This window comes from Seriola lalandi, unplaced genomic scaffold (genome assembly GCF_002814215.2).
Source record: "Seriola lalandi dorsalis isolate HSWRI2012SDOR001 ecotype SW California unplaced genomic scaffold, Sedor1 jcf7180002054522, whole genome shotgun sequence".
In the NCBI taxonomy this organism is placed as follows: Eukaryota; Metazoa; Chordata; class Actinopteri; order Carangiformes; family Carangidae; genus Seriola; species Seriola lalandi.
In genome coordinates, this window is record NW_019525075.1 from 1,506,735 (window position 1) to 1,523,063 (window position 16,329).

General features: G+C 38.9%; 3 protein-coding genes across 4 annotated transcripts; 1 reads left to right on the plus strand and 2 right to left on the minus strand.

Moving 5' to 3' along the window:
* Nucleotides 1-318: 318 nt before the first annotated feature.
* On the minus strand, nucleotides 319-3,424 carry hdhd3 (haloacid dehalogenase-like hydrolase domain containing 3). The gene is made up of 3 exons (XM_023414135.2): nucleotides 3,147-3,424; nucleotides 1,206-1,540; nucleotides 319-953 (listed from the first exon to the last, which is right to left on the minus strand). The coding sequence occupies exons 2-3, from the start codon at nucleotides 1,533-1,535 to the stop codon at nucleotides 558-560; spliced, it is 726 nt and encodes a 241-aa protein (XP_023269903.1). The 5' UTR covers nucleotides 1,536-1,540; nucleotides 3,147-3,424; the 3' UTR covers nucleotides 319-557.
* An 82-nt stretch (nucleotides 3,425-3,506) lies between these two features.
* On the plus strand, nucleotides 3,507-6,647 carry trub2 (TruB pseudouridine (psi) synthase family member 2). Its single transcript, XM_023414130.2, has 8 exons — nucleotides 3,507-3,770; nucleotides 3,930-4,064; nucleotides 4,968-5,042; nucleotides 5,118-5,179; nucleotides 5,278-5,359; nucleotides 5,501-5,573; nucleotides 5,716-5,852; nucleotides 5,942-6,647. Exons 1-8 carry the CDS (start codon nucleotides 3,653-3,655, stop codon nucleotides 6,265-6,267), a joined length of 1,008 nt encoding a protein of 335 aa, XP_023269898.1. The 5' UTR covers nucleotides 3,507-3,652; the 3' UTR covers nucleotides 6,268-6,647.
* A 1,090-nt stretch (nucleotides 6,648-7,737) lies between these two features.
* On the minus strand, nucleotides 7,738-16,323 carry LOC111660735 (uncharacterized). 2 transcript variants are annotated; one of them, XM_023414118.2, is made up of 9 exons: nucleotides 13,579-16,323; nucleotides 12,735-12,808; nucleotides 12,251-12,336; nucleotides 12,039-12,161; nucleotides 11,874-11,955; nucleotides 10,159-10,273; nucleotides 9,257-9,355; nucleotides 9,060-9,136; nucleotides 7,738-8,936 (listed from the first exon to the last, which is right to left on the minus strand). In XM_023414118.2, exons 1-9 carry the CDS (start codon nucleotides 16,270-16,272, stop codon nucleotides 8,849-8,851), a joined length of 3,438 nt encoding a protein of 1,145 aa, XP_023269886.1. In that variant the 5' UTR covers nucleotides 16,273-16,323; the 3' UTR covers nucleotides 7,738-8,848. The 2 variants fall into 2 exon arrangements, with proteins under 2 accessions (XP_023269886.1, XP_023269885.1); XM_023414117.2 differs by having other exon boundaries at nucleotides 12,039-12,164.
* Between the last annotated feature and the right edge of the window lie 6 nt (nucleotides 16,324-16,329).

Consider the following 16,329-nt stretch of genomic DNA (forward strand, 5'->3'; position numbering starts at 1 on the left):
TCTATCTCTATGTCCTGTCACTCATCGAGCAGTATGTACGCTGATAACACTACATCTGTGATGAGCTAATACCAGCCATGTTCATTTATCAGTTGGGCTCTTGCTAGCATGAAGGTTTCCTTCCTTTATATTTCTTTCAGTGAGTTTTACATTGAGTTGTTGCCATTATGATCCTTCCTGATGTGCTTCTGGTGCTTTATAAATATGTCTCCATTAATGCATTAAGATTTACTGTAGACTAAGCATCTGTCCCTAATTTTGTCATCAGATGAAAAACGGCAATGAGGCAGTTTCCTTTGACAGACTCAGGACAATGAATGGATATTTATTGCTCCCACTTTATTTACAGTAAAAATGATTGAAAATTACATACAGTTTATATATTATTCTGGATTTCTCTGTACATTTCTATCAGGAGCATTTTAATCTGTTATGTGAAGAGTGATGAATTGGTTGGGTTTACTCAGGTGAATATCGCTACATCCCATAAATTATGTCTTTAACTGCCCCACAGTGAGACTGAGTAGCTTTGCACATGAGCCCATGACTGTTTGGCATTAGTTCCTGTGCTGCTGAAGCCATGACGGCAGTTCCTCCAGGGAGCTGAGTCGATGCTCTTGAGGAACCTCAGGTTGGTTATGCTTGCTGTTTCTGTCTAATAGGAGCCCGTGGATTCCCACGGACCGAGGGGTGAGGTAATCATTCACATAGTGATCCCCAATATGAGCTACGCTGGCAGCTGGTACACCACATTTCTGCAGTGCCTGATCAAAGATGACTGGATTGGGCTTTGCAACACCTGCCTCCTCTGATGTTATCAAAAAACTGAAGTGAGTCAGGAGGCCACAAACACATAAAATAGTTTCTAAGCGGCTGTCAAAGTTGGAAACCACACCCTGCTTCAGTCCTAGAGAAGAACAACTCTCCAGGGCCTTCTTTGAGTCTGGAAATACCTAAAATAAAAGCACATTACTCAAAATAAGTTGATATTTTCTGTCAATGTCTGCAGATATGTTTCTGATAGCCCTGCCTTAGCAAACAGGCTTCTGATGATGACAATGATTCAAACAATGCAAATAAAAACTTTTGCTGTCAGTTTGTTCACCCAAACTTTAAATTATTATTATTTATTATTATTACTTTTTATCTATCATTTCTAATTACATTAGCATGTAACTTCCTGGATCATGCCATCTGTTATTTACCTCCCAGTTCTCTGCATTGCAGAAATTATGATAAAGGTTGTGAGCCATTGTATTTAGCAGGGCTGGATCTTGCACCCTGCACTGGGAGAAAGTGTCCCGCACTACCCCCATCCACCACGACTGTCCACCTAGGCCTTGCGTGATGCCATAGTTTGGGTATCTGCGGGAATAATTTCGATACGCATTGCGGAAAGCAGCGTCGACCTCCAGGGGATTGAGACTCAAGCCCATTCGTTCAGCCTCCTTGCAGTACTGCTCCCCCACAGACAAACGCACCTTCAGCAGGGTGTCCTTCACATCCCATAGCACCCACCTCAGGGGAGCTCGCATTACACCTGCACAGGTAAGACCACAAACATAAGACAGGTTAATATTTAACAAAACCACAGAAAAACATTTTAGTAAATGTTCCCTCACCAGGCTTTTTCTATCTCCACTATTCACTCTTCCAGTCCACTACACTATTGTGTTTTTTGTAGCTTTGTTCTGAAAATCTAGCGAGAATCGTTGTTAAATCAAATATAGCAGAGTCAAATTTAAAAAAGTTTTAAGAACTAGGTAGCTGATATTGCCATCAGACGCATTACACAGTCCTCTACATACAGTTCCCCATACAGTGAGTAGTCAATAGTGAGTGATGTTCTCATGGCAAACTGGGAAAAGTGTGAAACTACCCTTTAGGGGACACTAAGATCAAACTTTGTTGAGTATCATTTGGTTTGTTGTCATTTAATGAATAGAACTGGATATAAAATAAATACATGTGTGTTTCTCCAAAGTATCACAAGTAGAAGGCCAATAGGAGGCCACTAGAGGGTTAATCCAACCATAGATGGTATAGTTTATCTTTACAGACTTTTTAAACAGAAGACATTTTAACTGTTCATAGTAGGAAAAGCACAGGTGTTGCTATTAAAAACCATAAAGGCCCTGCACACCAACACAGGTGTTTTCAATTATTCTCTCTGATCAGCCCATTGCTGAGGTTGAAAACAGGTGTTGCCATGCAACCTTAAAATCAGGCAGATTAAGTGAAAACAGCTGTGTGGATGGACAATGGATTTGGATTTGTAACAGCTTTAGGGCTGGCTGTTTTATTCAGCTGTCCCACTCATGGCAACGAGACAGCGTGCACAGTACCAGGATCCTGAAACTGAAGCAGTTAAATGGTATTCAGCCATCATGAATCTTAGTATTTACATCTGTGCTTATCCTTCTGTGACAAGTTTAAATGACTTCACCATAGGGTAAGAACCACTTACACCATGTTGGATATTTAATTTGTATGCATGTAGGCTAAATATGGGGTAGAATGAAATGCATTTTTACACCCATTTAAACCCAACCCTTAGCTGGATTAACCTCTTGTGGGGCAATAATTTTCCATTTGTTCTTTATGTCCAGCTGTAGACATCCAGAGAACAACTGACAGATTCTATAATATTTTGAACAACATTGTCATAAAACATTAACTTGTGCCAGCTTTCCCAATGTTAACATTTGCTATTTTTCTGACAAAACAAAAGCAATGCAAATTTTTCACAGACTTATCAAATCGTGTGGACCCAAATTATATAAAGTCAACCTGGACCCTGAGCAGTTGCCCATTTTGAGTGATTGGTAATCCAGCCTTGCCTCTACCGCCATCTACCCATACATTTAATAATAACACTATTGATATTATTTAATGTATACCAATAATAAACCCATACCCGGACTCGTCACCGTCGTCATGGTGACGGGTTATGACTACCACCAAGTACCGAACCGGGCTGCAGTGTAAAATGTCTGTACTTTTAATTTCTGCTAGCTAACTATCATTACGCTCGTTCATTTTGTACTATCAGCTAATTGTCAGTACTTCTTGCATAGGAAGCTATGTTAGAAAGCTACTCCAATAAACACGTCTTATTACAAAAGTTGTACTAGTTAAAACGTTACCGAAGTCAAGTCTTCACGAATATCACCGGTTGTAAACAGTGGGCTACAGTTAGCTGCTGCCTTCTTCTTCTTCGTCTTCTTCCTCTTTTCTTCTTCTCTGGGGTTTTACTGGCAGCTGTGGTCGTCTTCTAGAGTTTTGGCTCCATCGCAACTAATTCCTCTAATTAAAAAACATTATAATCAACCATATTTTGCCTCACACGATTCTTACAACACATAATCCCTTTAATATTTTTTCTGGTGACTGCTGAGCACATCCGTAGCTAAGCATCATCATACCCTCTCTTCCTATTCACGCCATTCATTCATCCAGTACAGCAGGTGGCGGTATGGCCAGACAGAAGCTGTCAAAACGTAAACTCACTATAAAAAGTGCCAGCCACATGCGTACACGCAAGAGGAGGAAAGATAAATCCTGCTTGAGAAAACTTGGCCTAATATATGACCTAAAAATAACCTAATATATATTTTTCAATAATTCGGGATGACCTGACGTTAGTAACACAATGGTAACTCCAGCTGTTCGCATGTTTCGGAGGGTAGAGGGTCTGTTTTGTGTGTACAAACCCTCCGGTGTTCACTGGAAACTCGTTCGGGACAACATCGAGACAAATCTTCTTAAAGGTGAGGATGACACATCCGTAACTCTTGCCATTAAACGTCTATATCTGCTGTGAAAGGGACGCATAATACAGCTAATGTGCAGACAGCAGCGTTACCTTCAACCCTACAGTCAAAACAAATCCTAATATCCTGTTGACCTCTGTATGTGTGGCCTTCCAGGTATAAACGCTGCACCGTCCCAACCTTGTCCTCAAGAGATCCGTTTCTTGGCACATCCAGGAAGTGATACTGAAGCACCCAAGGGACTCACTCTGTCTGTAGCTTCTGTGCCTGTTCTGTCCAAACATCCTCTGGGTATGTGTCCTTTTTCCTGTCTCACCCTTGCTTTTTGTTCACACACATCACCACACTGGTCTTGTGTGTGTGTAAAATCACATGCTTTTTATATGTTCAACTAACAACACAACAATCTGTACTGGATTAAGGTCTGGGCTCTGACTGGGTCACTCCAAAGGGCATATTTTCATAATTTGAAGTCATTCTGTAGAAGATTTACTTTGATGTTTAGGGGAATTATCCTGTAAGATGTCTTGATAAACTTTGGAATTCATTTTCCCCAGCAGCTTCCTCTGTAGTGTCCATGCCATGTGACATCACAACAGATTGTTTGTTCATAATTGGAACTTAAATGAAGATCTGACCATATTTATACATAAATGCATATAATTCCAAAGGGTTCACTCATTTCTTGCCAGTGCATTCTGTATTTTTCTTCATGTATTCTCCTTACTATGTTCTGTTGTGAAACTGAAATTAAACCTGCATAAAAATGCTTTCTTTTCAGAGATTTTGACCTGTCATAGCAGCAAAAGAACAGTCAGAACTGAAAACATTAATGACAGCTTTGTTTAGCAATTATTGAAATGCTGTAATTAATAATCTGATTATTTGCACATTGTTAATTGTGGCTATTGTTTGTATGTCAAAATATCTGCTCTGAAAAAGGTTTATTCAACCCTAGTTTCACTCTACATGTCATGGGCACCAACCCAGGGTGGCCTGTCCTCCAGTTTGGGTACCACTGGTTTAACTTAAAATAGACAATAAAGAAAATCAGATCAGTCTGATGGCTCATTAGTGACCTTTGAAGTGCAGTTTGATAATAGCTGCAATGACTGAATTACACCAAAATGCAGATGTCATGTTTGTGCAGATTCATGAAGATATGAGTGAATAACGTGTTTTTCCGTATTTTAGTAACTGGACCTAAATTCGACAGTATTCAAGTGGGAGTAGGTCATCGCCTGGACGCCTTTTCCTCTGGTGTTCTAGGTATGAATGTTTTGTATTTTGTTTCAGTCAGTGTCGTATTATTTTAACTTTTAACTCCTTTTTTTTAATCTTCAGTTCTTGCAGTTGGGAATGGAAACAAGTACCTGAATGATCTCTACAAAACACGAATCACAAGGGTAATTTTTGATTTCCACTGGTTTCATTTGAAAAATAAAATTAATATGAAATGATGGCACAATCTAGAACAGGTTTAATGCTGTTTGATATGTTTCAGGATTACACATTGGAAGGTGAGTTCGGGACCGCAACAGATGATTTCTCTCACATGGGTCGTGTTGTGGAAAGGTCCACCTATGGTATGATACCTCACTTTTGCCCAACAGTCTTTTTATCTAGTGTACATTTACTTGTGCATGTGCATATTATATACTATTTTGTGGCAATATTTTAATCTTATTTTACTGTGTCCGACCTTGAAATATTGTTGTGTTCAACAGATCACATCACACAGGATAAGCTGAACAAAGTGCTGGCCATGCTGCAGGGAGCCAATCAGAAGGCCTTGTTAATGTATGACAGCTGCATTTCACATTAACTAAATTCCTCATTGACATAATATTGACAGTGTTTGCTCCTAATTTCCTCCTACACTAGTCTGTATTCCTCTTGCAGTATACACCCAATATAGATGACTTGTTTTTTTTCTATACAGGTATTCCAATGTCGACATGCGTTCACAGGAAGCCTATGAGATGGCTGTTATGGGTTTACTGGGTCCGGAGGGGAAATCGCAGCCTATTTTGACAGGCCTGCGTTGCATTCGCTTCCAACCGCCCAACTTCACTTTAGGTAAATATTCTTCAGTTGAACACATTGAACATCTATTTTTCCAATTTAAAAATGCTGATCTTTCTTTGTTCTTTCTCATGTACTTACAGAGGTGCAGTGTCTAAATGAAACTCAGAAATTTTTGCGCAAAGTTGTGCACGAGATAGGACTTGAGCTGCGCAGCAATGCAGTGTGTAAAGGAGTGAGACGGACCAGAGATGGACCCTTTACACTGCAGGATGCCCTGACACATCACCACTGGACTGTTTCTGATGTCATGCAGGCCATCAAACAATACAATTCATCTATGAAAAAAAAAAAATACTCCAAATCACAAACCAAGACATCAGGATTACAGCCAGTGGAAGAGAATACGCCAGCGTGTCAACAAAATGAAACCAATGAAGGAGCAATGGGAGCAGGTGGAATTAAATGACTTGCTGCTGTCATCAGCAGTTGATATGAGCCACTCTGGTCCATGATCACAAAAATGATGCAAAAAAAAGATTACTATGAGGCTGGATACTGCATCACTTTGATTTAAGCTCAGCTGGACAAAGTGATTTCAAAGACCAGAGACACAATTTCTGAAAGAGAATGTTAGTATCAGATTGGACACAATTCATTACATTATGCATTTGTTTAATAAGCAGACTTCTCTCCATCTACAGATAATTTCTGTTTATCATGGAAATGTTCCAGTGCTTTCACCATTGTTGTATGTTGTGCAGGTAATTTTAACATATTTACCAAATCTTTATATGAAAGTGGTTTATTTTTATCTTGAAATAAACTGAAAAAGAATTTGACCGAAAACTTTAACATTTCTTTTGATTCTGGTACTGTTTGATCACTTCAGCTTGACTCAGTGTGTACAAACAGGATGTGTACATATGTACAAAGTGGTTGGTCTCTAGAGGAGATGATTCACCTGCTTTATCAGCACAAATACTCCCCCAAGTGGCTAAAGGTCAAAGTTACTTTTATTTCAATGACTTGTCTGTTATAGTTTTAAACCAGCCATCTCCAGGACAGCAGTAACGTTTAGATGAACTGAACTGATCCCATTCACATGTATAATAAGAACCATCTGATCCCTGTTGTGACTGAGTCTCCGTTGTCATGAAAAAGCAAAGAAAATCTACACACAGCTGTCAGCAAGCTCTCCCGCTGATTTAAGTCTCCAGGTTACAGCAGCAATGAATGGGAATGAAGAATTTGGAAGTTTACTAATTGAGCACTGTCTATGTTTTCCCTGCAGTTGGTACCAAACTACATTGTTCTTTCCAGAAATTGTAGACAAAGGGACGACAATCTGGGCTTACTTCAGGCACACTCGCACCAAGGATGTAGTGAAAATGTCTTTATTGGGTAGGATATATCTAAGTTAAAAATAAATATCACAAAAGGAAATTTTGGCCTCTTTGGGTGTGACTGGAAAGAGGAGTAAACCACATTGGAAATGTTGTAGGAAATTATTTGGGAAGTATTCTGAAATTACAGATTACAGAAATAAGTAATTACCATGTTTTCTGTTGTTTAATGTTTTAACAAAATTACAATGTTTATATGTTCCAGCCTAAAACAGAATTATCTGAATAACTGAGGGAAAGAGAAATACTCTCCTGGTTTATAAACATAACCAGAGAGGTCGGTGCCAATCACTAATATCAGATTTGGTGTAATCATCTGTCGTCTGATGACGTTGGAAGATGCTGTCTCAGCGTTTCTGTTTCCAACAAAAGCTCCTTTGGGGATGTTATGAGGTTATTCCAGTGGCGCCATTGTTGTCATGCTCTTCATACCACTGAGGAACTTGTTGTTCCAGTGGGAACACTGTTGTCTTTGTCAGTCTGGAAACGCACAACTTCCATGAGGACACAAATTAAGTAGGAGAGAACACCAGTCATTGTTCTTGAGGTTTATTAACGATGAGACATGACATTAGAACAATCTGATTAAAGGTATTCAGTGACACAAATTACAGGGAGAAAAAAAAAAAAATTTGACATTTATATTCAAAGAGTTAATCATTTTACTACTGCTATCTTTAGTTATAGAGGCGTGAAATTTATTCATGACTATCAGGCCAACCTGGCAGCTGTGTGGCAACTGCAATGACAACGCAATTCATTTAATACAGATGGTAAACACAAAATCACAGTAAACGTAATACAATTTGACATTTTTGTATACATTTACATTTGTTCACAGGATGTTGCATATTTTAATATTGATTGCTGCCACGCCCTGTAACCTCTGAGCTAATTTGCCTGTTAAAATTAAGCAAAGACTGAAATTTTATCACGTATACAAATTATTTACTACTTATTTATTTCATGAAAGTAAAATGAACACTTCTTTTCCATAGAGTATAAACACTGTAGAACAAATATTCAATAGCTGTACAATATAGAAGGTTCTCTTTATCTTTCAAACAAGAATCCAAGAAAGTGCTGAAGTACTAAATGTTTGATTTCTTATTGAAATTAATGAATACATCTTAAAAAGTCTTCTATTAATATTGACGTCATGTGATCATTTGAAATTGCACTAGTATGGCAAGAAAGAAAATGTATTTAAAATGATAAAACATACAGTGCAAAACAATATAAAGTAGCATCTTGCAAGATAAAAAAAAACAATTATTCATCATGTAATTGTTTCCATGGTTACTGACTAGAAAAAGCCTGCACCAGCTATATAATGTATATATATATACATGAATGTATACAGTAAGCATACATCAAGCCTCTCAGAAAGCCTGGAGTCGCCTATGTGCCTTCAACAGTATGTGTTATGCAAGTGCAAGATTTTCCTGATCTTATTTTGTCCTTCAAATCAATTATTTGTAAAAAGTAGATTTAACTTATATATATCTGTGTATCTTAATACAACACATTGGATTAAAAGAATGGTTTGTGATATACATAGACACTTTCTGAAGAGCGGGTCCTGAATGTCCGTCGTGTGCAGGATTTCACCACTTCTCTGATTTCTTAGACCAACACATCTTTTCAGCAACATCCTGATCTTTTTTTCTGCGGGGGCTCTTTGTGTAACACCACAGCTTCCTCTGTTGTGTCAACTTTTTGTCTCAACATCCTGGCAACAACACAACAACAACAGCACAATCAGCTGATATCATGGCATGTGACGTAACAGCACAAAGACCGGTGTGATAGACGGCACAAAACAAACAGATGTGAGGATGTGAGCCTTTATTACCTGGCAACAGTTTCCAAGGACTGAATCACGTTTTCACCCGTGGCAGCACTACACTCCATGAATTGAAAGTCGTACTCCTATGGAGGTAGAACAGCTGTCTTTAGTGTTGGGGTTTGATAATTACAACTATTGATTTATTTTCTCTTGTCATTAAATGAACTGGAAGTGTGAGTGGGTGTAATGCCTAAGATCAATACCTTAGCAAGAATTTCTCCTTCCTGAGTTTTAACCTGCCGTTCTGCATGATCACTCTTATTCCCCAGAAGTAGAATGGTCACGTCTTCGGCAGCCCCTTCCTGCAAAATATGGATTTGTTGGATTATTGTTTGGATTGCCATGCAGGCATTTTTATCTTCATGGACAAGTTCGGGTGTTTCTTGTTACTTGTTGGTACTGTAAATATGTCATTGTTTTTCACTATATCCATATTATGTTCTTGTGGACTTTGACTTGTAGATAAAGTACATAAGCATCCTTAGCTCAGTATTACAAAAACACAGGAGCCATTTTAAAATGTTAACCATGTATAGCATTTTATAACTTTGATATGAACAATGCTGCATAAATTAAGTGTATTATCATTCTTTTCTTCTTCTTCTTCTTCTGCTCATTATTATTATTATTATTATTATTATTATAAAATAGTAAAGAGACATATATAAGGAGGTAAATGAAATAGGGTGCAGGTGTATTGCTGTTGTCTGTAAAATGCCGAAGCCTATGTTCATGCACATTTGTTTGTTTCTGTGGAACATTTTAGTTCATCTATGCTGTTTCAGCAAAGTAATGAAATGAAATGTATAATTTATATTAACAGCATAATTTATATATTCATTACAATAACTGTATAGTTAACCTCACTTTTGTCTATAGACAAACTGGGCATTTTAGTGGAAGCAAGTGTTATAACAGAGCCCAGCCCTATTAGTGGTTTTTAGTGTAGCAAAAAAGTATGTAAGTATTAAAGTATGTCTGGTCTCTAAAAACCTGTAATTCTGACATCATTTAAAAACATTCTCAGAACAAAGCCTGTAGAGTGGTGAGAACATTTCACATTTCAACAGTACACACATGGACTGAGGCTTTAAATGCACCATACCTGAATACAGTTTGCCCAGTAGCTGACTGCAGTGAAGCTCTGAGAGGAAGTGATGTCATACATCAAGAGAAATGCTTGGGCTTTATGAAAAACCTGTCTTGTGATGCTGTGAAACCTTTGAAGACAGTCAAGAACATAATGAAAGACAGTCTACACAGAGAGTTGACATCCTAATTTAATCAGAGGGAAACCATTAATTTTACAAAACAAACACCTTTTAATTACTTCCCCTCAGGTTCATTAGTGAACTTCCCACATTTGAGTTGTAATACAATGAGAAACGCTGTGCCATGACAAGACATGGACAGCAGAGGAAGAAAGTGTGTTTTTGGTCTAATAACTGGTTAGTTTAGTTTGCAAAAAATATTGCTAAAGCTTGTACGTATACATGTGGAGTGAACATGTTGACACCTACATACTCCATGCACATGGCCCCAACCTCTGCTGTTGGGACATGTGTTGTGCTGATTCCAGCAAACAAAACAATGTCGAGATGTGCAAAACCAGTTCTGAAACAGGTTACAACCTAGCCTCAAAGAGACTTCTCTACACCTTCAAGGTATTTTGAGCACATTATCTATCACTGTCTGTTCAGGAGGCTGGAACAGTGTCTGTCACTGAATACAATGACAACTGCTTAAAAGATTTTGTCAGCATTGTAACATATGCTCATCAGAATTCTTGGCTGACTGCCGAGGTGTACACGCTGCTGAGGACCCAGGGGGCTGCCTTCAGATGGGGTGATGAGAAAGCCCTCAGGGCAGAGACAGCCTGTCAGAGACAACCTGTCCTGAGCCACCAGAGAAGCAACGCACATCTATATACAGACAATCCACCGCCACTTCCAGGAGTAAAAAGACACACTGTTCATTTGGCAGAGCATTTAGGTCATCATAAACCACAAAATAACACCCTGTACTTTTGAAGGTGATGCCTTACTTCTAGCCTGTGACTTTCCTTCTTACCAACGACTAAACCCTGTGCTTACTCACAGAAAAAACATCAGGAGGACTCTATCCACCAACATAAAGCTGCTGGACCTGAAAGAGTATCTGCAGGAATAAGGGAATGATCTGAGCAGCTTTCAGATGTCCTCACAGACACTTTTCAGCTTGTAACGGTCATCAGGAATTATGGACAGCCAAAATGTGCTGGTGTAACAACTTCTTCATGCTACAAGTAATACTTTCCTTCTCCATTCACACTGGAAGTAGGTGAAGTTGTGCCAGAAATTTCTACTCTACCTGAAAACATCTTTAACATCGGCATGAGCAAATAAATTGCCCCTATGTGCTTCAAGATCACCACCATGGTCCCAGTACCAAAAAAGAGTCTACCTACAGAGTCCAGAATCTACCTCAACAAGGACAGACTCACTCCAATACACCTAGAATAGTTATTATCAATGCTGGATGTTGTATAAGTTTAGATCTTCATTTAGATCATATTGCAATTAAAAGAGTGAAATATATGTAATTCTTTTTACTTGGACAATGGACATCGCTGTTGGGCGACCTCTGTCTTTTCCCACAAAAATGGGCTTAAATTAAAAAGATTGTGATATAAAATGTCACAAAATGACCTGTATTCTCAGGGTGGAAAACGTTGATCGAATCATAAAACCTTATAAAATATCTTAATGAAATGCAGGGATCACAAATGTATCACTTATGATTTTCTCAATGATGTACTGTAACAGCAAACAGGAAACTTACCTTTCTTGACCTGCTGTATCCCATAACTGGAGCACCACAGGCTTTCCATCCACTACCACAGTCCACATGCAGGAATCAAGGCCTGCAAAATACATTTATGTAAGATTATTCTGTATGTTTACCCACAGTTATGGGAAAATAATTGGATAAAGATCAGGATCTTACCAACAGAGGCAGGTAAATCTAAAGAAAACTTCCCACTTTGAGCTCTTTTCATGAAGGAGGTCTTGCCTACACTGCTGTCTCCAACCATCAACACATCGTAGCTTTTTGATCTGATGTCTGCTCCTGCTGAAAGGAAAACAAAAACACTTACTTGTCACACATAAACCCTCTGTCTACAATCAGCTGAGTGTAAGTAGTAATTTTCTGTTTACCAAAAGACAACTTTTGACTGTCTTGACCAAGGCGAATTTCAGCCTGGGGATATTGAACTGGATCCACCCATTTAGGTGCCTTCTCACTGTGGAACAGACAACCAAGTGTTATATAATACAATATACAGCATATACAGCATACCACAAATTAGTGACATGACATTCTGCTGCAATTTTCAATTCATCGCTGGAACTGCAGAACTTTACAAAATAAAACCAAGAGTTTATGTTTGAATTTAAGAGAAAGAAAAAGTAATTTTAAGGGGAAAAAATATTTAAAGTTCTATCATTTTGCATGTGGTTGAAATCTGACATGGATTTACATCATGCACCTAATATTTACAAAAATCAATATCTCTATTTCAAAGGTAAAAGTTGCTTTCATTGCCTTCCAAAAGAGAAAATTGTATTTCGTATTTAGACAAGCCTTGGAGGTTGCAGGTATTTATTTTCATTTTGTTGAATGTCAACGCGTGGGACTTACCTCTTTGGCCTTGTGTGCTCTGTTGCCTTTGAGATGTTGATGCTGGATGATGATTTCTGGTTACATTCATCAGCCTGCAGACAAAAAATCCCATTCATGAGGTGATTGAGTTAAGGAGGCTGTAGTCTGATTGCATATTTCATCTTGAATCAATTCAGTAACATTTTGATATAGAGTAAACATACTATTTAAGGTAAAGCTTTGCATGATATGCTTTTGGATCATTTCACATAACTTCTTGACTGGTACTTGTACAAATGTATCATGCTTGTGAAACGCACACACCAGCACAGAGATCAAGAAACAGATACATGTTTATGTTCTCCTTTTCAGTATGTGAAACGTGTAGTGTGGACCACATGTTCCTCATTTTGGTTCACTGTGTGAGTTTGTGCTTCTTGAAACAAACTCTTGGCCAGTGCGCAAGAGGTTTTATGCAAAAAGGAAGACTATAGACTTACTGTGCGAAAGGACATTCCCCCTGCCACCAATAATAGATACGAACAACAGACTGAGGGAAATAAATTAAGTGCAGTTAAGCTGAACTGTGTGGGATTTTGTTTACTCTTCAAATGCCACTGTGTAATGCCAATAATTTGTATAATAAAACTTTAAAAAGAGAAACTCTAATCACGGAAATCTGCAAAAGAAAAATGTCCAATAAGAAGTAACAGAAAGACCAGGAAGTTCACTTGCCACAGAAACTATACATCCATGATTTCTGACGTGTTCATCTGTTTAAGCAAATCTGACACAATAGAAAATGAACATTATAACTAGACCTTAACTATGAAACAAAAACAACAGAATCACACACATAAAATCTTTTTGCTTTGCTGCTTACCTCTGATATTATGTCCAGACCCGAAGATTCTTCTGTGTGACCTTCAGCTGTCTTCATGGCACTTTCATCTCTCACTTTTTGTGCATCTATTATCCTGCCCTCTCTTTCAGTTTGGTCTTCAAAGTGTTGATGTCCACGTGACTTCCGGTGAGATCCCATTTTTCGTCTTCTCCCTCCATCATGTTTGGGTGAAGTGGATGGTGTTGCGGGGAGGTGATCTGGAGTTAGCTGATGCTCCGTTTCTTCCAGTTGGCTGAGAGAATCAGGATTTTCTTCAACTGCCTGGTAGGCTATAGGTTTTACCTGAGATTCACCAGTGTGCCTGTACTCCACTGTTTCAACTACTTTTTCTTTCCTTTGCGCCGAGTCACCTTCTATGTGTTCATTGTGAATTTGCAGCTCTTTTTCTTCGATTCCTGAGACACCCTCAGTCAAAACATCCCCAACATTTATGGCAGTTGCTTCATTATCCACCTCTTGTTTTTGATGTAAGTCTTCTCCTTTGGATCGTGACCCAAGATTCCTGCGTGTGGAGCCCAATTTTCTTCTCCTGTTGGTTGAACTGAAATGTGGACTTGTGTTGTGAGCTCCTTCATTCACATAGTTTGGCTCTTGTGCACTTGCTTGGGCATTTTCATGCTCTTCTTCAGCTTCTCCCCTGACCACAGATTTTACTTTTTCCAAATCTTCCACAGCCACACTTGGTACTTCTGTTAATTTCAAAGCTTGGTCATTCTGTGTACTTTGTGCAGTCTCAGAAGAATACAGTGTGATATCAGAATCAGTGTTCATAGCACCCTCAGTATTTGAAGACAGCAACTGATCTATTGAGCGTCTGTTTCTTCCAGCGACCACAGAAGCTGTTTGCATCTCAGTGCTTGCGAAATCATCTTGTTGTGGTGGCTCCACACTAACATCTACATTTCCCTCACTATCCCTTACATACGCTCCATGAAGAATCGCAACAGGATTAACAACTTCCTCATTGTAAGAGGCAGACTGCTCAGGAGGGAGAACCATTGAATCCTCTGTACCTGGTTTCACATTGCTCTCTACAGTCTGCAGGTCAGAGCTTTGTTGCAAGTGCCTCTTGTCATGCACAGAACTAGTTTCATAAGTTTCCTGTTGTTCTTTATACACTGTTCCCAATGATGGCTGTGCATTTTCCTTTTCCTCTGTTGTCGGTATCAATGGTAACTCCTCCACTACCTCCATCCTGTCAAGTTTTCTCACATCAACTTCCATGTCCAAGTTTCTTTCAATTGTTTCATCTTTGTTGTCTGTTTCTCCCTCTTGTTTTCTATTGAGTTGTGTTCTGCGAGTAGAGCCCATCTTTCTTTTCTTCTGTTTGACTTTTCCTTGCAAACTTTCACTGTTATCTACAGGACTTTTATCTTTTTCTTGTATATCTTGCTGGCTGATACATGCGTCTGCTGCTGTAGAAATTCCACTTTCCTCAGACACATCCATAGCTGGATTTGCACTTCGGTTTCCCTCATGACCAATGTCAAATGGATCCCATGTGTCAGTTTTATTTTGTGCAGCAGACAAAAGTTCTGCATGTGTGACTACATTTGGAATATCTATTTCTTGGGCTGCACAGTCTTTGTTTGCAGGATCTTCATATTCTTCTCTCTCTTCAACTTGTATAGGCCCTTGTGCATCTGTTGTTCTCTCTGTTGAGGCTTCCTCAGATTGTATCAAGTCTATTTTAACAGCATCATATCCTGTAAGCGGAGTTAAATTCTCAGGCTCTTTAATGTGTTTCTTTTCCTCCTCACTGACTTCCTCAATGGTTTTGAGAAAGTCATTTTTGTCTGACCTTAAAGCAATGTCTGTTGTCTCAATTGTACTGCTGTAGGTATGCTCTTTTAATTCTTCCTGCCATATTGTCCCTGTTCCTGATGTTATTTCTTCTGTTTCAGAGGCTTCATTTCTCCAGGTATTTTCTACAACTTCTTCTTCAGGGTATGGTTCAGTAACAGACTCTGGTACATGCTGTCTTCCTTTATTTCTTCTGCTTGACCCTAGTTTTCTTCTGTTCCGTGTGGTTTTGAAGCCTGAGTGAGTTTCTTCTTTGATGCTTTGTGAATTGTCCATAGGTTGGGATTCCAAAGGAGACCATATTTCTGATTGCAGAGATTCTAAAGAAGGTTTGCTTTCCTTAATTGAGGAGTAATCAAGTTGATGCATTTTCTGCATTTCTGTTAGCTTAACATCCTCTTCTTCATGCACAGCATCCTCTGACTGCTGAGCTCCTCTGACTTCAGATAAACTGAAATGCTCATTTTGTTCCTCATTTGTAGACAACTCCTCTTTTGGTGATGAAATGGTTGCTTGCGCAACACTGAGAGTCTGAGATGTCTCTTTTGCGTCCAGCATGGTTTCAATTGATATTTCCTGGACTGCTGTCTCTATGGTTAATGACATTTTTGTTGTTTCAAGGGGTTTGTTATCTCTTGTCATTCTAACAACATCCTCTGTAGGTTTGTGGTATGATTCAGCACGAGAGACCTTTACCTGCTGTCGTCCTTTATTTCTACGACTAGACCCCATTTTTCTTCTGTTCCTAATAGGGTTGAAGTCAGTGTCATTCTGCTCGTCTGTTTTCAGTGGATTGTCCAGAGGTTGTGCGTTCAAAGGAGCATTTGTTTCTGATTGCAGGGTTTTTAGAGAAGATTCACTCTCATCCATTGCAGAGAGGATTCCTTCCTTCTCCTGATGACCTGTTTCTTCAGCAGTGGCTTTTAT

Bases quoted from the DNA above. Each gene is read 5' to 3' on its own strand.
- LOC111660735 (XM_023414117.2), bottom strand. From the start codon at position 16,272: ATGGATGAGAGTGAATCTTCTCTAAAAACCCTGCAATCAGAAACAAAT. The intron at 9,356-10,158 runs GTATGGTGCATT...CATATTTTGCAG, and splicing joins ACTGGGCAAACTGTATTCAG to GAAGGGGCTGCCGAAGACGT. The intron at 9,137-9,256 runs GTATTGATCTTA...CTACCTCCATAG, and splicing joins AAGGAGAAATTCTTGCTAAG to GAGTACGACTTTCAATTCAT.
- hdhd3 (XM_023414135.2), bottom strand. From the start codon at position 1,535: ATGCGAGCTCCCCTGAGGTGGGTGCTATGGGATGTGAAGGACACCCTG. The intron at 954-1,205 runs GTAAATAACAGA...CTTTTATTTTAG, and splicing joins GCAATGCAGAGAACTGGGAG to GTATTTCCAGACTCAAAGAA.
- trub2 (XM_023414130.2), top strand. From the start codon at position 3,653: ATGGTAACTCCAGCTGTTCGCATGTTTCGGAGGGTAGAGGGTCTGTTT. The intron at 3,771-3,929 runs GTGAGGATGACA...GTGGCCTTCCAG, and splicing joins CGAGACAAATCTTCTTAAAG to GTATAAACGCTGCACCGTCC. The intron at 5,180-5,277 runs GTAATTTTTGAT...GATATGTTTCAG, and splicing joins ACAAAACACGAATCACAAGG to GATTACACATTGGAAGGTGA.